This window comes from Felis catus, chromosome E1 (assembly GCF_018350175.1).
Source record: "Felis catus isolate Fca126 chromosome E1, F.catus_Fca126_mat1.0, whole genome shotgun sequence".
Taxonomy (NCBI): domain Eukaryota; kingdom Metazoa; phylum Chordata; class Mammalia; order Carnivora; family Felidae; genus Felis; species Felis catus.
The window spans coordinates 24,267,682-24,287,192 of NC_058381.1; the positions used below are offsets into that span (position 1 = coordinate 24,267,682).

General features: G+C 54.9%; 1 protein-coding gene and 1 long non-coding RNA gene across 2 annotated transcripts; one reads left to right on the forward strand and one right to left on the reverse strand.

The window, feature by feature from the left end:
- Nucleotides 1-682: 682 nt before the first annotated feature.
- On the reverse strand, nucleotides 683-8,423 carry LHX1 (LIM homeobox 1). Its single transcript, XM_003996587.5, has 5 exons — nucleotides 6,997-8,423; nucleotides 4,828-5,054; nucleotides 4,456-4,733; nucleotides 2,923-3,088; nucleotides 683-2,605 (listed from the first exon to the last, which is right to left on the reverse strand). The coding sequence occupies exons 1-5, from the start codon at nucleotides 7,164-7,166 to the stop codon at nucleotides 2,226-2,228; spliced, it is 1,221 nt and encodes a 406-aa protein (XP_003996636.1). The 5' UTR covers nucleotides 7,167-8,423; the 3' UTR covers nucleotides 683-2,225.
- Nucleotides 8,424-8,661: 238 nt separating this feature from the next.
- Nucleotides 8,662-18,993, forward strand: LOC109494289. Its single transcript, XR_002738052.2, has 2 exons — nucleotides 8,662-8,786; nucleotides 17,639-18,993. It is a non-coding gene; the product is annotated as an uncharacterized LOC109494289 (long non-coding RNA).
- The last annotated feature ends 518 nt before the right edge of the window (nucleotides 18,994-19,511 follow it).

The window sequence follows — 19,511 nt, forward strand, 5'->3', positions numbered from 1 at the left end:
CTATTGGCAACTCCCAGGTAAAATTTGATTTCTTTATTGGTTATTTTTGCTCATCTTTCAGAGAAAGGTAATATGTATCTTGTGCCAGATGAAATAGTTTTCCTTCTAGAAAACTTCAAATGTAACAAATACTATAAAACAACTACTTCATATCAGTTCTCTGAAAGGGATTAAAGTATTTCATTTCTAGCTGTACCCTACATTCATTTTACGTTATCTTTTAAACCACCAAATTAGAGAGCAGGATTATCTATGGGAAGTGAATTGAAACTGAAAAGGACCACCTCTAACTATATATTTACAAGTAACTGACTATCACAAGTCCAGTTTTGCACGTGCAGAATGGGGGATAGAGACAGTGCATGGGCTCTCATGCCTAATCATACCCGGACCACTCATTTTTAGCCATGGATTTGATTTCTATTTCAAATTCTATATTAATTTATCAGCAAACAGCTCTTCAACTGTATCAGTTAAACCCACAGAATGCAAATCGGTAGTTAATAACAGCGGGAAGCCACGGAGAAAAGCTTGGCTGGCATTAGCAAGGGGATTCAGCCATAGCCAAGGTAAAAACACAGCCCAGTCCTGCTTCTCTTCCCTCTGGCTTCTGAGGTGTCATTCAGCTCCCCATCAGGCCTCACCTCTACTTGTTAAAACATCAAATAACACACCAAATATCTAAACATCAGATTTTCTATTTTTATTAAAAACTCACAAATTTATTCAACATGTTTTCTTTCATACAGTGAATGGTCTAATATGCACTGGAGGTCACACAAGCTTAGGTTTATCAGAACAATAAAAGACATATGAGAAATTTAATATATAAAGAAAAAAGTAGCAGCTGTTGACTGCATATTTGACCATAAAATTTAAATATTTTGGACTTTTATTTTAAAGACACAAAAATAAAACCTGTGTGGGTCTATATAAGTCATATTAACAATTCCATGAATGTTCAACAGGACTAAAAATTAGCAAAGATGTTTTTTTTTTTTAAACCTTGTAACACTTTTTTTCTTTTTTTTTTTTTTAACACTTTCTCAGGTTGTGGTGCCAGGCACCTTTACAGTATTTGTGCTATAATTATTCTATTTGGCAAGTGTCTGAATATCATGTTTTCTCTTTGCCTTGTGTAAACAACACCTTTTTACATACTAGCACAGTGAGCTGCGAGCCCTGCAAATCTGTCAGAACATCTACAGGAAAAGAAAATGAACAATTTTGGTTGATTGCTCAAAACATTTTGTTTTTGAACAAGAGGTTTCAAAACAGGATATATTAATAAAACACTGAACTCCTGAATTTAACATTATACGTAAACAGTTGACTGTTTTTAGTTCAATAGTCTTTTTTTTTTAATTTTTTTTTTTTTGTATGTGTGAAGGTAGAATACTTTCTTGTACAGTTGATGTTCAAGTCATTTTACTGAGAGGTCTGGCTAGAGACCATCCTTATCGAGGGTGTCTGTGTGTATCTGTGTGTGTGTGTGTGTGTGTGTGTGTGTGTGTGTGTGTGTAGAGCTTTGTGAAGGTAGAAGAGTTGATACTGAGGGCTTTACATTTAGAATTTTGCAATTTTGGCAAAAACAAAAACCAAAAACCCAGATAGACAAAAAATATATATATATATATATAGTCCCACCTGATGCACAGCAGGTCGGCGTTTCTGAAGCTGTAAGAGTTTGTTGTCGCTGTTGCTGAACTCTGACACAACACTAGTGAATTTCCCAGAGCCAGAACCCTCCTGGCTGGCCCGGGAGCGCCCCGGGCTGCTCCACCTCCCTCACCCGGCTGCGCCTCTCGGCCTCCCTCCCCGCGGCTCCCGGCGTCAACACTGGCTGTGCGCCCCCGCCGCCTCCGTGGCTGTTTCTCTGCAGCCCTCTGGCCAGGTGCGCAGGCTCGAAGAGTCTGCCCCTGCATCCGGGTCCAGGTGGAAGATGGGGAGACATCTGAATATCCCTTCCGGAGCCCCAGTTCTGCACCTTGCCAGTCAGAGCACGGATCCCAGTTCTACTTCCAGGAGGATTTGGATCCTGTTTCTTGTTCCCCTTTCCCGTCTGGACTCGCCAGACGGAAAATGGTCCCCGAGGCTGAAGGAAGTGTGTGTGTATGGGGGTGGGGTGACTTGATTTTATGTTTTTTTTCTTCTTTTTTCTATTTTTCTTAAATAAAGGTTCATTTCTGTACAACCACGAACTCCGCGGACCGTGCGAGACCCCGCTACCACACGGCCGCCTCGTTCATTTCGGGCGGGTGAGACAGGTGGTTCCCGTAGCTCGCCCCGCCGTTGACCGACAGTGATGAGAAGGGCGGGCTGGGCCCGAAGACCTCAGCCGACATTGAGTGTAGAGGCCCGGGCAGGCTGGGCTCAGGGCTGGGCGAGTCCCCGGGGGGGTGCGCCAGGATGTCAGTGAACCGCTGCGCCTCGCTCGACGGGTGGTGGCCCGGCAGCGGGTGCTCCAGGCCGCCCAGGGGCGTCCCGGAGGGCCCGGACGACGGCACGAAGGGCAGGTCCACCGGCGTCTGAGCCTGCGAGGACGGGGGGCCTTGCGGGAAGAAGTCATAGTTGCCCCCGGGCCCGTAGTACTCGCTCTGGTAATCTGCGGAGCGGCGGGGAGGAGGGTGTCAGGACGGGGGAGAAAGGACGCGAAGGACAACTCGGGGAACTCGCCGTCGCGGGCTCCCCTGCGGCGCTGGCCGCGGGGAGGAGGCCTGATGCAAACAGCGGAGCTGCTCCCGGCCAGCTCGCCCAACTCGTTCGCGGTCGGGAATTCGGCCCTCGCTCTGGACTACCTCCTCTTGATTTACCCTCCGGCCTTCCCCATCTCCCCCACTCGAAGCGCCTCCCGCGCTGCCACCCGCTTCCAACGAAGCCAAGCCCGGCTGGCCGCTCCCCGCCTCTGGGCCGCACACTCACCTCCGTAGAAGGAGAAGGGTCCGTTGGGGATGAGCTCGCCCGGCTCCAGGCGGTCCACGAGCGGCCGCATCCGGCGCGGACTGCGGAAGAAGGCGTGGCGCCGGGCTCCCAACGCGCTCAGCTGCTTCATCCTCCGTTCCTTGGAGCGTCTGTTCTGGAACCAGACCTGAAGCACACACGCGGCGGGGTGAGGCTCGGGAGACAGCCCCCCCACCCCCGCCCCACACACACTTCGGGTGCGGGGGCCGATCGGCCCCTAACCCCTCTAACAGCTAGCTGGACTCAGGGCTCCGCGCGCGCGCGCGCGCGGCTGTGTGTGTGTTGTGGTGCGTGGGGGTTATGTCTGAGTAGGAACGCCAAGGGCGGCCCCTGAGCCAATGGTATACAGGATTCCCGACTGGGGACCTGGGCAAGCCGCCCTGCCCGACGTGAGGCAGTCGGAGTTGTTTCCAATACCACACTGTCACAGTTACATCTTCTGGGGGCTGTACATACATAGACACTCAACCTCCCCAAATAGTGTCAGACACACGCGGTTTCCCGTCCAGGGTCCCTGGCAGCCCCCTCCCCCATGACGGTGAGAGAGAACTAAACAGTCTCCTGCTGACACCCAGTCTGCCAATGATAGTGACACTAAAACCCACAATCTCCTTTTCAAATCCACGCGAAATCTCCCAGTGCCGAATATACTTATCCGCAGCCTCTCACTGAAAACACAGACACGCAAACTTCCCTTCACTATGCACATGTTGGCACAGCCTCTCAGAGGCTGCAAGGAGGGCGGCGGCCTGGCTGTGTGTGCCTCCCAGCCTCCCAGGCACATCCACCCACACCCTTGCAGAGCCTGCACGGGTGAACCAGACACCTAACCTTGGGCCTGAGTCTCAGGCCCAAATCATACGCAGCCTGGAGTCCTCACAACACACTGGCACAGCTGCCCAGATGTCCACCTTCCCCCTACCCCATCCCACTTTAGACCACCAGACGCTGAGCTGACTCCAGCTCGGACCTTTTCCTCTTCAAACCAGGACTCCCCCGCCTCACCTCTCTCGGGAGAAGCTCTGGGGCTTGTCTAACCATGGCAAGAGACCCACAAAACAGAGGAGGGGGACACAGAGGGAGATCAGTGTTGTGGAGGAGCCACTGGAACTGACTCACTCCGGCATGCTCAGAGAACTCTGCGTTCCTCATCTCTGCAGAAGAAAGGGTCCCAACTCCCCTTGCAGTGTCCAACAATGTCCCCTCCCCCAGACACTTGCTGAGCTCACCGTCCCCCCCACTCTGCCACTACCACCACCAGCTTTGGATCGGGAAGTGGAGCAGGCCTAGGGATTTCCAGATGCTCTATGCCACAGGCCACACCTCACAGGTCGCCAGGGTAGGGGTGTGTCTGGGCCTCTCCACTCCTCCCCCTCCAGCCTCCCTGAACCTGCAACCCTGCTCAAGGCTGGGTTTCCCCAGCTAGGCCTGAATGCCAGTGTAGAGGAGCCTGTAGGTCTCAAGGGGAACTGAGTAGCATGCCCAGGCCCCGACCTGGATGACACGCATGTTGAGGCCAGTCTCCTGAGCCAGCTGCTCCCGGATATGGCGCGTGGGCTTGGGAGTGGCAGCAAAGGCTGCCTTCAGAGTTTCCAGCTGCTTCGCCTTGATGGTGGTGCGGGGCCCCCGCCGCTTGGCGCCCAGGTTCTGGTCATCATTCTCATTGCTGCCCCCTTCCTTGTCGGATACGTTGGCGCTCTCCGAGTCCTTGGCATCATCCTGTGACGGGTCTTGGGAGTCTGGAGACAAACTGGGGTCGCTGCCCGTGGTGGCTGGGGAGAGGGAAGGGACAGGTGAGCAGCGGCCTTAGTGGGCCTCCTTCCCCCAGGAACCCCACCCCTAGCAAGTTGGGAATTGGGGCCTCACCCGAGTGGAGGCTGTTCTCTTTGGCGACACTGCTATTGCTTAGGTAATCCTCTTTGCAGACAAACTTGTTCTCGTCGATGATATAGAGCTCCTCGCCAGTGGACAGCTGCTTGTTACACATCATGCAGGTGAAGCAGTTTAGGTGAAACACTTTGCTCCGCGCTCTCCGCACCAGGTCGCTAGGGGAGATGCCCTGCGCGCAGCCCGCGCATTTGGTACCGAAACATCTGCAGAGTGGAAGAGGACGGGTTGGTGAGGAGCAGGGCGGGCGGGGAGAGGCCGGGAAAAAGACGTTAGAGAAAGAGAGAAATAGAAAGTGGAGGGCGAAGAAAAGGATGGGGGAAAAGAAGAGAGACAGCCAAAAAAAAAAAAAAGAGGCAGAATGCCGATCAAGCAGGCAAGAAGGCCGGAGAGAGCGCGGGGCACCAGTGAAAAGTCAATGGGGGAGATACACATGGTTACGGTGAGAGAGCGAGGGGCCCAAGCTGCTCCCCTCCCCCACCAGGCCTCATGCCCAGTGCTGTCCCAGAGGAAAAGAGCGCCGCGGAAGAAGGCGGCAAGGCGGCGATGGGAAGGGGGAGGGAGGCACTTCTTTTCTTATTAGATTCAGAGAACAGTCAAATTTTAATTAGAGCTCCATGTAAACGCGACCGGAGCGCTGCTTTTCTCTCCTAGCGTCGCCTCTCTTTCACTGCACAAGGACCTGCGCATAGGCTGGGGGTTGGCAAAGTCCAGTCCCACCGCGGGTGAAGAAACAGCCGCGGAGCACGCAGACGGCTGCAGCTGGGCCGCCGCCACGTTCAAGCCCAAAGCCCGGCAGGTTGGCACAAGCTAGAGTCACCGCGGGGCTCTAGGTGCTGGGCTGCGCTTTGCGGGAGCCAGGCCTTTGGGGCCCACTGGCAGCTGGCACCGTTCGCTGTTCTCCGGTTCGGCTCCAGCCAGTACTGGGGACGCCAGGTGCGGTCAACCGAGGTTCAGAGGCTCAGCCCGCGCTTGCTCCGGGCAAAACCAGCCTGCACAGCGCTTTTCTCCATGGTTCCCCGCAATCAGAGCCACGCTTCCCGGGGACAGTGTTGGGGACAGAGCATTCTGGGCCTCTGAGCAAAGCGACCTGGATGGCCTTGCACCCCCACCCCTTCTCCTAGTTTGATCTGTCACCAGAAACTCAGAGAAAAGCAGAGACCAAGTCAATCGAGTAAACTGAGAGGTTTCAAACCAGTACAGAGGAATTAAAATTCGCATTTGCTTCTGTTCTTCTCGGTTAACTTGTGTGTTTGTGTGGATTTCGGGGCAAGATAGTGAGTTTAAGAGAATAAATTAAAATGCTAAACGAAGGAGGGGCGTCTGGAGAAGTCTCCCGGCTCACACGAGCCGGCCTCGGTTTTTCCCGGGTTCGGCAAGGAGGTGGTGGGGCGAAGGGAAGGCGGGCAGTGCCTGCGAGAGCTCCGAGCGGAGCCTACGCCACAAAGCCGAGGTTCGCGTTGGGCGGAGACCGAACCTCCCGCCAACCCAGGCAGCCGGGAAGCCCAGGGAAGGGTCTTCCCGGAGGCTGGAGCCTTGGGGCATTTCACAAGCACCTAGCAACTTGCCTAGGCCAGCGCTGGGAGGCTGTTCGGGGTTTCAAGAACACCCTGGGATATGCAGGATAGGCATTAGGGCTGGGTTTTTCCCTGCCGCCACCAAGGCACAGGACTCAGACACTTTACGCAGAAGCCTCTGTGGTTCCCGCCAAGACAATTTGGAGGCAAAAAGAAGTGGCTTCGATGTAGCCCGGGCTTCTAAGCCCAGCCTGGAGGGCAAGCAACCTGGGAGGCTCGGAGAATGCAGTTGTTGGAGAGCTCAGAGCGGGGAAAGACCAGAGGTGGGGTTACAACACCGGAGGCTGTGCTGCCCCCTTCTAGGGCTTCTAGGCGGAAGTGGATTCAGAACCTTTCTTCCCAGGCACGTGTAGCTAAGCCCAGACCCACAATTTCCAGGAGGCAAGCAGGGCCACCTCCCGGGTGCCCTGTGCACCAGCTGACGAAGAGGCGGGTGCCCGTGGGACTTGGCTGCCCTCTCCAAAGGCTGCTCCTAACGCGGTTGCTTCGGCCACGCTGACCTCTCATCTGAATCTGGCCGGCAAGGGCCCTCGGGGAGGGAGCAGCAGAGGTGCCCCAGGGAAGTACTCACCGGAAAAAGTCGTTCTTGCAGTAGAGCTTGCCTTCCCGGGAGAAGCACTTCTCGGTCAGGTTGCATTTACATTCACAGCACTGGACGCACTTGACATGCCAGGCCCTGTCCAGCACATTCAAGAGGAAGCGGTCCAGGATGGGCCTTTTGCAGCCGGCACAGTGCACCATGGTCTTTGGTTTTGGTCGGGTGAAGCCGGGAGAGAGAAGAGCAGGGAGAGCCTAGGGGATGGCTCCCAAAGACGATACCCAGAGCTCCCCAGCCCCTCCAAAAAAGAGGAGACACACTGGGGGTGCGGGCCAAAACCCGCACCAGGAAATCAGAAGGGGGTGAAAATGAGGCTGATGCGGGGCGGAGGGCACCTCGGTGGAGTGTGCAGCCTGGGAGTCCCAGGGCCCCGGGGCACCGCAGCCCCGCCGAAGCTCCCGGGGCGAGGAAGAGTCTCCGGCCGGCGAGAAAGCCACTCTTCTGCCCAGAGCCCGCGGAGGAGTGAAGGTCACCGAGAACGGCGACTGGAACAGAAATAAATAAAACGGAGACGGAGAAGGAAGAGGACGACGCAGCGAGCTCGGGTCGCAGGGAGAGCGCCGTGGAGTTCTCTTGGGCTTGAGGTAGAGCTGTCAGAAGTCAAAGTGCATCTGCTTTTGTCGGAGTATGAGGGCGGGTGTGTGTGTGCCGGGCTGCCTGCCACCGGGATTTCCCCTCCTCTTTTTATAAAAGAAAAGAACAAAACGAGTAGAGAAGCTTTGGATCCTAAACTGCCGGCATCGCGCAGCGGGTCCGAACGCGCCGGGCGCCCGCGGTGGGCCTGGGGGAGGGGGCGGGGGCAGGCCAAGGGAGGAGGGAGGGAGGGAGGGCAAGGCAGGAGGAAGATCTCGTTGTTGATGGTTGTTGCGGCTTAGGTTCCCCCCCGTTTGGAGAAGTGTTTGTGTCAGTCGAGATTGCAGAGGGACAACTCCAGGCGGACGCAGCGAGGTGCGCTGGCTCACTCCCCACCGCCCCAGCCCCGTCACCTCGGCCCGTGGCCTGCCTGGCGGCCTCCGTGTTTTCGGGACGGCCCTCCCTGCTCCTGGACTCCTTCGGGGAGGTGATACGGTCTGGCTCCTCACCGCGCCTGGCCGTGCATCGTGGCTCCAGTCACAACTCGCGGCCGCCTGGGCGCGCAGCCCCGCATCGCTCGGCCCGCGCTCGGGCTGCCTGCGTCCAACCCCACAGTCGCGCGACTTTCTTTTCCTTTTCCCCCTTTTTTCGTTGTGGTGGCAAATCTGGGTTTCCTTTCTAGCCTTTCCTTCCTTCCTTCCTTTTTTTTTTCTTTTGCAGCGGGAGGAGTCAGGGGGAGGGGGAGTAGCTTGGAGAGCTTTAAAAAAAAAAAAAACGTCCTGGTGCAGCAGCTACAGTTCTGCGAGGCTGGAACAGCTCAGCAAGGGCCGCTGCTGTCGCCGCCCAGGCCGCAGTTCGTTGCTGGCTGTCCCCGGACAAGCGTCCCTCTGTCCCTGGTCTCCTGGCCCAGTCCGCCGCCCTGGCGCGTCTCTCCCCAGCTCCGGCGGCTCGGTCACTGCTCCTGGCTGTTGGCTGAGCTCTGGAAGCCCCCTCGCCTTAATGCAGCGCCCGCCGACGTCACCGCGGCCTGCGACCAATCAGCGGCTCGCGGTCCCTCTGTAAACCATTCTGCATCCCCCGGCCGGGGAGAGTGCCGGGAGACCGCGTTTAGAGGATCAGTGGCGGCCGCATCCGCGGCCGGGCGCGGTGCGGGCGGCGGGCAGCGAGGTGCCCGAGCCCCTCCTGCTCCGGTAAGGCCTCGGTTTCGATGGGAAGGACTGAGAGCGCGGGAGTAGGAGCAGGCGGAGGGTAGACTACAATTGGAAGGTGGGATTAATCTAAGGTTGAGCCTTGTTGAAGGTTGGGGTGCAGCTGGGTCCGGGAGCCCCGGCGGCCCTGGTGCACTGTTTGACTTTGCAGTTCAGCGGGTGTTGGGCTTTTCTCTCTCTCTCTCTCTCTCTCTCTCTCTCTCTCTCTCTCTCTCTCCCCCCTTCTCGCTTTCTTGGCCTAGAAGTTTGTCCCGGGCACAGCGTGCGTCTTTGGGGGAGTGGGGGAGGGAGGGCGTTTGGCAGCAGAATCTTCTCCTCCGGTCCCTCCAGTGCCTCTTCCCCCAGTGCATCCAGAGTCCACGGGTCTTGGTCTCCCGGAGATCAGGGTGTCTGTTGCCCGCAGCGCGGTCTTGGAAAGTTGATTCCGGCGGTTTCCTGGTGGGGGCGGGGGAGACCGGAGGCGCGGCGCCCGGGAGGGGGAAAGGAGTGGGTGGGGAAGCGCCTCGGGTGAGGAGTTGCAACCCAGGCGAGAAGTTGTGAGAAAACTGTGATCCGGAGACATCTTTTACATACAAAAAACAAACGACTAGGCGGGAAACCGCAGGGCATCAGTGGCGGCTGGTGGGTGGTGGTATGGCAGCGGGAAGCTCCGTCTGGAGCTGCACTGAGAGGCTGCAATGGATTCGGGCGTGCAGCGTGAGGGCAGAGTGGGCCCGGCTCCCCTCCTCCCCCGTTCCAGGCTCTGGGCTTGCCACAGCTTCCCGAGACCACCGCAGACCACACCCCCTGTAGTTCACTCTTCAGGGAGCCCTTCCTTCCCGAATTCCGATTATGACCCTCGGAACCACTGCCCCGGGGCCGGTTATTCCAAATGTGGGGTTAAGGTGCCGGTCCTGGGAACCTCAGCCTCCAAGAGTCACTCTGTTTCCCTGGCCTAGATCAGTCAAATTCCAAATTCCTTTCCGACAGCACTACTTCTGTGCCAAACCGGGATTTCTCCTGAGGTCTGAAGGTGTCAGGGCTGGGCAGTCCTGTTTTTGCTCCTCGTTTTTTGTTTTTGTTTTTGTTTTTGTTTTGTTTTGTTGGGGGGGGGGTGCTAAGAAGACGCATTCAGCCCTACCGTGGAAGAAAATAAGGACGGGCAGCCAGCCAGGTCTAGTTGGCATTTTGGAATTGGCCTTTCGATCCCACTAGTGGTGTGGGACTCAGAGATTCCACACAACGGCCGGGGACTAAGTTGAGGGAAATGCGCGCTGAAACGCAATTACAACGAACCTGAGCGGGCCTGGGATCCAGGTCTCAGCAAACCGAATACCCTCTTCGGACGAACCGGGTAGCCGCTACAGCGAATCTGGTTTGCGCTCTGTGGAGGTGGAGTTTTAGGGCTCCGCCCACGCCCCTTCTCTGCCTTCGAGCTTCTGCCCACACCACCCTGCAATCTCGAGGCCGCCGTCAGCCTCCACCTTGCCTCCTGCTTCACCTTTTCATCAGGAGCCAAAGCCGAGGCGGTGTGCGCCTTTTTGGCGCTCCGCGCATCCTGACCTCTGGTTGCCGGGCCTCTAACAGCTTCTCGACAGCCCCTCCACACACACCCGGGCTGGGGCTCCCGGATGCAGGGAAGGCGGTGTTGGGGCTGGTTATCTCTCTCTAATCAAGACCCCCCTGTGGGCCTCTCTCAGGGCCCGGCTCAGGGGAGGGGTAAGAAGGGAGAGCAGTTCTCTAACCCGGCAGCCCAGCTTCGCGAGATCCGACTGGGTTTTCGTACTCCTGGGGCAGAACCAGCGGGACAAGCCGATTCGCACCCAGTGCTCCAGCACGTGAGGAGGCGCAAGGATCTGCTTGGCTCAGGGGTCCCCATCTCCTGCCCTCGGAGCCCGAGGTGCCTCCCCAGCCCGCTGGGTTGGATGAGGCCCGCGGGGAGGGGCTGGTCCAGTCGAGCCATCCCCACGTTCCCCCTCCCCCCCCCCCCCCCAGCTGTCCTGGTTCTCTCCGCAGCGCCCTCGACCCAACCGCCCCTTTCTGGAATCTAAAGCCTCGGAGTCCCCAGTGGCTCAACCCCCGCCCCCGTCCCAGCTGGGCTCCTTCTCATGCAAAGCAGAGGGGCCGCGGGGGTGGAGGGCGGTCGACAGGGACCTACGGGGAGACAGCTGTACCCGGCTGCCGGCCCTTCCTGAACCCAAGGCCCGCTGTCTCCCTTCGAGTGGACAGCAGGGGGTTGCTCCACCCGTTTAGGGGTGCAGGGATCTAGGGACCTCGGCATAGGCGGGGGGGAAAAGGGCCCCTCCCTGCTGGGGACCAACGCGGTAGGGGAGTTGAGAGGACGAGGACAGGATGCAGGCTCTGGGGCATCAGGCTCTGTTTGTCCCTGTGTCCAGATGGTTCACTAAACAGGTCTGCGGGAACCAGCCCTGGCGGCTACCACAGAGTCGGGCAGCGCAACTCTAGGCGCGCCTCTTGGCTCCTGATTCTAGTCCCGATTTAATGCCTCCGTGGCGACAGCACTCTGTATTAATGCGGGTTTTTTTTTGTTTGTTTGTTTCCATTGAGCTTTTATTTTAAAACGTATTTAGTCGTATAGACATGGACAGAAAACGGACCCAGCTTTCCAAATTAGCCGCTTCTGAAGGCTCGCAGCCCAGCTCTGCATTTAAACCAATGGCTGCTCCGTGAAGAGCGCCAACCTCCCCTCCTTACTCTCACCGCCACACTTCCTGCCAGCGTCCTGAAGTACACAGCGCTTTCCTACGCCAGGACCTCCAAGTCGCACAGAACCACAACCACGCACACCGCCCCAGGGCGTGTAAACTCTGCGCGGGTGCTGTGAGGGTCAGTTTCGAGGCGGAGTTTTCGCTCGGTGGCAGCGGAATAATCCTCTCCACTTCATCCCCAGGCTTTCTTGGAAAAGGCCCCAGAGGGGCCAGGAAGCGCCTTTCACAGTTCCAGTCTCCCTTCTGAGAAGCGCCTTGAGGATCAGCCCGAGAGGCCGGACCCTGCTGGGGAGCTGGGGTTGGAGGGGGTTCTGCTAGCCCTCCCCAGCCGCCCTGCAGTTTGGGAGGGTTGAAGGCGCCCTCTCTTGCAGTCCGCTTTCCTCCCGCGACCTCCGTGGTTCCAAGCCCTAGATCGCCTGGCTCCCTGACGTTCTCGAGTGGCTTGCGCGGCCCAAGAACCCAAGCCTGCCCGGCACTGTCAGCTGCTGTAGATCGAGAGCGGCGCCCGCCCCTGGCCGCTTCCCTCCTCGCCCACTCACTCACTGTGCAGCCCACCAGCCCCAGAAAAGGGCGGCGAGGCCGTGAAAGGAGGCGCTTGGGGCGGAGCGGACTCTAGGCGGTTAACTTTGCGGGGCGGTAGGAGTGGGGCGCAACCAGCCTCGCCGGTGCAGGCAGAGAGAGGAGAGAGCGAGCGGGTCGTCTCGAGTGGTCCGGGAGGCCGCACAAACTGCGCACAGACCCGGTAGGACGTCGCGGATGGGCACGGGAAACTTTGGCCCAGGGCCCTTGGATCTGATCCTACTTCTCCAGCTCTCTCCTTTCCCTTTGCTCTGCTCCTGACTCAGGTTGTCCTAATCTCACTCCATCACTCACTCCTGGTGATGATCTACGTGTGTGCACCACTTTACAGTTTATATCACTATCTCCCCTGAACCGCATAGTAGGAGGGGGATTGGTTTTAGCTTCTTTCTCCCCAGGAAAGAGAGCCAAGTTAGGGGGTTTGCCCGAGATCCCTGAGCCAGGGCACTGCTGAAGGTGAGAAATTTGGGGTTGGGGGCTTGTCACCTTGGATTGCTGTGCACTTTGCCCCAGCGGTGGCTTCCAAGTTGGGGATGGGAGAGGGTGGGGGACCGCGGGGCCGGGAAAGGGCAGCATCCGGCCGGGGCTTCACGGTGTGAGCGCTCTGGCTGGGTAAACAAGGCTGGCTTCCCACGAGGGCTGGGGAGGGGGGGGGTACCCTGGGCCGGGGCTGGGGGGTGGGGCGGACAAGGTCAAGCGTGGCGATCTCAGATGGAAGGCAGCGCCGCGGAGCAAAGACCGGTCGTTGATAGTCGCCGAGGGGAGAGAGAGAGAGGGACAGAAGTGAGTGGAGAGGGACAGGGAGAGGGAATAAGGACAGAAAACTAGGGAAAAGAAAAGCAATGCGGAAACGCATGCAGGGATAAAAGGAGGGAAGGGGCGCTGGGGGCAATGCTGGGAGGAGCAGAGGAAAAGAGAAGAGACCCAAAAAGACACCCACACCGAGGCGACATAAAAAAGCAGCGGGCAGGGAGAGGTGCGCAGCCGAGCACCCGCAGGTGCTGGGGGGGACATCTTGCGGGGCTCGAGGGTGCGAGGGTGTGTGACAGTCGCGCTCCTAGGCGGGAGAAAAGGAGGCAGCGTGTTTGGTGGGCGACTCAGCGCCCGTGGAAAAGCGTGTGAGCGGCTCTGGGCAGGAATCCAACAAATAAATAAAACGTCTAAGCGGCGTGACAACAATGTGTATTTGGGTGCGTGCCCGTGTTCCTGTGTCTGAACACACACTCACACCCGGTAAGGAAGACAAACGGGGCTCGCGCCTCAGAGTAATTAATCCTCTCACTAATTGACTCTCTCCCCTTACCTAACGGTGGTGGTCAGTGCCGACATCTGGAGAGATATCAAAGAGGGGGGACCCCCAAAGCTAACTACGTTTGGGACTGGGATTGAATTCTTTCTGGACTTGGCAGCTCGAAATCCTCCCTCTGTAGGGGCAGAGTTCAATAGATGTTGCTGCCTCACCAGTCTCTCCATGTTTGCATTAATGAAAATCTCCTCCTATTAGGGATGGCCAGGAGTCGTCCACATATGCGCTGAAGCCCTTCATCAATCTCAGGCTGAAAGCCACCCACTTACACCTCTACGGGACATTTCCTACCTTTAGGCAACACCAAGGCTCTCCCTGCCCCACTGTTCCCCCAGGAGCCCAGGCTCTGCATTCTCTCTGTCATGACTTTGTCTTCCCCAGAGCCTGGGTTGTGTCCTGCAGCTCTTAGTAGAGCAGGTGGAAGTTTTGAATGGGCTGGGAAGCAGCCTTGGGTAGATGGAGGGAGGCCGGCAGGAGAGTTGAGGTCGGGGCAAGGATAGGAAGAAGCTTCTAGAACCAAACTCATTCAGACACAGGTGGAGAGACACAGAAGCCCAGGGGAGAGCAGTGCACCTGGCAAGAATGAGGCCTCTGGGGACAGAGTAGAAAAAAAAGGTAGACACCGTGCACCATGGGAGAGAGCGTCAAGTGTGTGGGAAGGCAGGCAGATGACCATGTCTCAGTGACTGTGAGGGGAACAGTTCCATCAATGTGTGAGCATGGGGAGGGGCCCCTCTTAATTTCTCCTATAGCACCCTCAGTTCTCAGGGCTGGGGGAGGAGGCAGTGAAGAGAGTATTGGACTTAGATCAACCCCTTGATAGTGGAGTTGGCCAGAAGGGGCCCAGGGCCCATAGTCTGTTTGGTGATGCAGCTTTGAGGCTTGGGTTTGGGAGGTGAATGTCAACTCTCACCCCATAGAGGTGGCAGCCCTCCTCAGGGGCTAAATAAATAATTAATTGCTGAGATCCATAACCTGCTTAGCCTAGGGAGAAGAAGGAGCAGGGAAGGGCAGCTCCCCAGGAAAAAAAAATTCACTTCCCCCTCCCCCACTAAACACATTCTTAATTGTCCCTTGGGAACATTTGTACATTTGACCAAAGCAAATCCCCAAGCAGTAACAGCAGAATTCGTCATAGGGGCTGGCAGTCCTGAGAGAGCTGGGGGTCTGGGAAGGGGGAGGTGGGAGAGATGGTGGGCATGTCTGAGGAGGTGAGAAACTTGGCTCTTCTCTCTCTGTCTCTGTCATGCTTTAGAAAGAAAGTGAACAAGAGGAATAAAGTTCCAGAGGAAAGAAAGAGAAGGGCATATAAAAGGCAAATCCAAATCAGGAAGAAAAGAAAGTGAAGGAAGAAAGAAAAAGGCGGGGTTGGGGTGTGGGGGGGAGACACGCTAATAAAAAAGGGTGAAGGCGGCCCCAGGAGGCTGGGCCTCGTCCCAAACCATCCGTCTTCATTGTCTCCGTGTGTGCTAAGGCAACTCCGGCATAAGGAAAAGCCACTATTGGAGCCGCGGCTTTATTTTATATCCTATACATCAGGAGGGAGGCAAAGCTTTATTTTCGCCAAGAGACAGATATTTTATTTCTCTCTTACGGTTTTATGTGTGAGAGATGTCAGGTTGCCACAATGGATGGCTAATGCATAGGCAAGAGGAAGCCGTGTTGGCATGCTGTGTGTCATGGGGTCTTGGGGGGGTGAGCGGGCCTGGGATTTAGGGCTGATGGGACACTCTGGGGGATTTCTGCTAAAACATCTCTCTTCATAAATCCAGAAGCATGGTCAGCTCAACAGGGAGAAGAAGGAGTTTTAGAGGGAAAAGAGTTGGGCTTAGAAATAAATGAACACACAAAGGAGCTGCTTCCCTTCCGACAGGCTGGGGCCACGGGAGCAAGGTGGCCCTGTGGAAAAGCAGAGACCCACATCCAAACGCACATGTGCCGTTCGCGAGGCAGTGTCTTCCTCCAGAATCCACTGTCATTGTGCTTCCTTTCCCCGTTTTATATTTTTCCACCTTTTTCTTCCCCCTGTTCATCAGAAATCTTTTTTCCACCTCCTCAGAGCCTTAGGGGGAAAGAGCTATTAATTTGCAAATCATCTGATCTGTGAAAGGATCAAGATGCCTGTTTTTCACCGCTAAATCCAATGTCTTGGGTGGACACACATATGCACACATGAGCCCGTCATGCTGCGAATCCAGAGGGTGGGGATGCCAGGTTTCAATCCAAGAAAAGTGCCCCACTCCCTGCCCTCCCCCCACCTGGGACCTGTGGCTCGAATTAAGCCTTAGATCCCAAACTGCATAACATTCATGTTCGTATTTTTGAACCAGAGAGAAGGGGGAGGTGAGGGGACAAAGAGAGATAGGGAGGTGTGTTAATGTAAATGTGCCATTCAGGACTTGGACTAGTCTCCCTACTTCCAACCCCCCAAACCATTTTTTACAAGAGTTGCTTTTATTCATTCTCAGGTCCTACTTTTCCAATTTTTTTTTTTAAATTTCTTGGTCTATAACCACTGTGGCACAGAAAGGAGATCATGCTCTTTTCCTCTTTGCAAGGGGGATGAGAGGCGGCTTTGGATCTCTAGACAATGAACATGGGGGACCCAGCCACACTGTCCTGAGCTGTGGCCTTTGGGGAAGGCATTTAGCCTTTCTGGGCCTCAGTTTCCCCATATGTATTGGGCTAAGTGATTGCTAAGGTTCCTTCCAGCTTCGACCAAATGAGATAATGTGTGAAAACATTTTGTAAACGCTAAAGCTGGACGAATGCCAAGGATTATTATACGATTCTAATCAATCCTCTTTTCTCCACATGGATCTTGGCTGTTTAGCGCCAGCAAGCAGGCTAAAGAGGGCTGAAAGCGAGAAAGCTTAGTGGAGATGGAAAAGCTCTGTGGCATGGACAGAAAAAAACCCGGCACCTCCAGAAACATTCTGTCTCTGTGTGCCCCCCAGGCCTGGTCGGAAGGGGTGGGGAAGAAGAGGAGGCCTGACTTCGTATGACGCATGTCAGTCCACATGGAGGCAGAGAGTATATTTCTTCTAAAGCATCATTTGTCTCCAAGTGACTGACATAGGAACCTGATGTGAAGGCGATCTGCGATGTTTTTTTCCAGGAAGAAAGGAAAGAGCAAGGTCTAGCTGATTAGCAAGTTAATTATTTCAGTATCCCAAGGGTTCCGGTGTGGTGGTAAGTTGTCCAGCCCTGGTGTAATTTCACAGTCCATGCATTTCCTGGTGAGCACCTGGGGTGCCCGGGTCTGTCTCTCTCTCCATCCACCTGCCTCATGTCTTCTTGACACACCTGGAGAGATGGGTAGGGCTGGGGAGGTAGACGGAGCAGTGCACATATTTGGCCTAGGCTGGAGGGGGGGGGGTGGGGGCAGAGAGAGAACAGAGCGGAGGAATCCTCTACCGCCACTGAGTGTTTAATTATTTGGCCTTTCCTTTTTCTTAAAAAAAAAAGAAAATCTCTTGTTTAATAAATATTAATGAAGCAGGTTCTCAGAAAGTCGAGTTGCTGTAAGGTTATTTCCCCACACTCAGCATGGAGAGCGATTGGGTATGAGGGGCCCCTTTTGCCTCTTACCTCCTCCTACCCCCGGCTCTCTCGCCAATGCTCATGTTTGCTTTCTCAACTCTGGCCACCGCTTGGTCTGCAGCGGCCTTCTCCAATCTGACTTCCACGATCTGATTTCCCCTTGTGAGAGGGGAGGGAGGATTGTGTGGTCTAACGGACACCTCCCTCAGAGAGATAAGTTGGGGATGCTAACGTTAGTCCCAGAATCCCAGAATGAGCAGCTCCTGCCACTCTCACTCTCTGGGCTGGTAGGGCCAGCCCCCTGCCGTTCCTCCTGAGGTGGATGGAGGGAGGGCTCCACAGTTTACTTAAGACTGGTCCCCATCTGCTCAGACTGGCCTTTCATAAGGGGAGGGATTTATGCAGTGTCCTTGTGCACAGACCTGGGATTTGCCTGAAAACCTCGGGCCTCCGAGAATATTGTTGAACGCTAAAATGTTCAGCCACGGAGATGATTCATGATTTGTCTGCATGGACAGGGCGTGTGTATGAGAGAGAGAGAGAGAGAGAGAGAGAGAGAGAGAAAGAGTGTGTGTGTGTGTGTGTGTGTGTGTGTGTGTGTGTGTTGGGGAGAGGCGCATACATTGATGGGTGCTTTTCACCATTCCTACTTCTAAATCCAAACGTTAGGAAACTTTTCTTTTTCTGTATTTACTCAGGAGACAGCCCACGGCACCAGCCTCCGGAGAGCCCACTTCCTGACTTCAGCGGTGTGAAGACGATACGATACTTTTTTGGTGCTGGCCTTCAGCTGTCCCCCAAAGAGGTTGGCTGATATCCCTGCTGGTGGAGAGGGGCCGGGGGCTATCTGGAAAGATAGTTCTGATGACTGCTTCATTGGGGGTGGCAGAGGATTTGGGGAACGGGGCTGGGTGAATTGCTGTTCAAACTACATTGGGCTCTCTTTATCTCAGAGGCCTTGGGGATCTCAGTAGGGGAGAAGTTAGAGAAACTTAGAACACAGGAAGACAGGTGGAGGGAGTTCCTTGGCTCAGTCTTAGTACTGCCATGCTAAAATGAAGCCCAGGGATGGTAAACAGATACAACAGAGCAGGGTTTTTGGGTTCCATGTGGGACCTTGGCCCTGGTTGCTGGGAGATTAAGAAGTCCTTTGCAAGTTGTGGAAAGACCTAGAAGTTCCATTTATTTGTAATCTTCGGGAAGTAAATGCAATCTCTTTTCGCTGCCTACTGGCTGGTACCGTGCATTTCCAGCTTGTATGAGCCTCATTTGTGGTTCTGCCATTTTCTCATTCACGTTCCAGTTTGGACTTGCAGATGAAGACCCCCAGCCTTCCCAGCTCTTGAGTTTTCTTTCCTCCCAGGCCATTCATAATTTAGCCAACAGCCTAGGCTATGGGTCGGCACACATTCTGAGAGGTGAGCTGGGCAGGCCTGTAACCACGGGCAAGGTTGTTCTCATTTGGGCTCAAGGGACGATACGGCTTCCCCTTAAAAAAGCAGCAGGGAGCCATTTCTGTGAATCTTTTAATGAAGGATTTACTACTAATTTGATAAGTTCCGTGCTCTTTTTACTCATTCTGCATGAATAACTTTGCCAGTCAACCCGAGGGTCTGCAAAACCTATAAAAATGCTTCCTTTGGTCTCCCTGTTTTAACACATACTGGGGCTTGGGGCTGTCAGCCTCTGACAAACCCAGGGAGGAGCAGAAACATTCCAAAGACCTGGTCTTAGAATGTTATCTCTTCCCCTACCCCAAATCCTCACCCTCCATGTTATCTGTCCTTATTGCAAATGCAGAGACCTCCTAGGGAAGTGTAAAGGGATGGGTCTTTATCAGGTTTGGGGAAAGAAGGAGAGGAAGTTGAACTCAAAGAAAGGTAGGGAGAGTCAGAACGTTAGAGGACGCTCCTCTGTTGTACTTCTTGTGTATTGTATATGATAGATCTCCTACAAATTATGCATTGGCTGCGGTAATCTACAGTGTATAGGTTGGCATTTGCCAAATGCTGCTTGGCCAAAACAGTGTTAAATAAAATCGTAAGAAATGCTACCAGGGCCTTGCATGGGTTATTTAATTCTATCAGTGATAAACAATGTTAATGTGTAGCATCTCAGCTGGCACAATATCATGTTTCATTTATGTATGCCGAGATATATTTAACCATGAAAGATAGAGTTTTCCAACACATATATTTCCTAATGATTACTTAGAAGAAATGTGATGGGAGCGGCAGAAACCTCTTCTCTGCACACACAGACTGCCAGGAACACATATTCACGTGGCCAGCCAGCCACGCACATACTGTCATATACGGGCCTCCACGGGTAAGTGTCAATGTCGATCCTATAAGTGTAGATCCAGCTGTATGCACTTGTACACAATAATGCACACATATACCAGCGTTTTAGAATCTTTGGTACATTCACACGTGTGTTTTCCCATGCTGCTGCATAGACAGATGCTGATATGAACACGCAGACCATCCCATATGTGGGCATTGATATGTACACAGGTAAGCATTCTCAATGCAGATTCTCATGAACCGAGAAGAATGAGTGCCCACACAC

What these genes read in the sequence shown, in the direction of transcription:
- LHX1 (XM_003996587.5), bottom strand. Translation starts at nt 7,166, where the DNA reads ATGGTGCACTGTGCCGGCTGCAAAAGGCCCATCCTGGACCGCTTCCTC. An exon ending in AGAGAACAGCCTCCACTCGG is followed by an intron (nt 4,734 to 4,827) that starts GTGAGGCCCCAA and finishes CCCTCTCCCCAG; the next exon opens with CCACCACGGGCAGCGACCCC. An exon ending in TCAACATGCGTGTCATCCAG is followed by an intron (nt 3,089 to 4,455) that starts GTCGGGGCCTGG and finishes TGTGTGCTTCAG; the next exon opens with GTCTGGTTCCAGAACAGACG.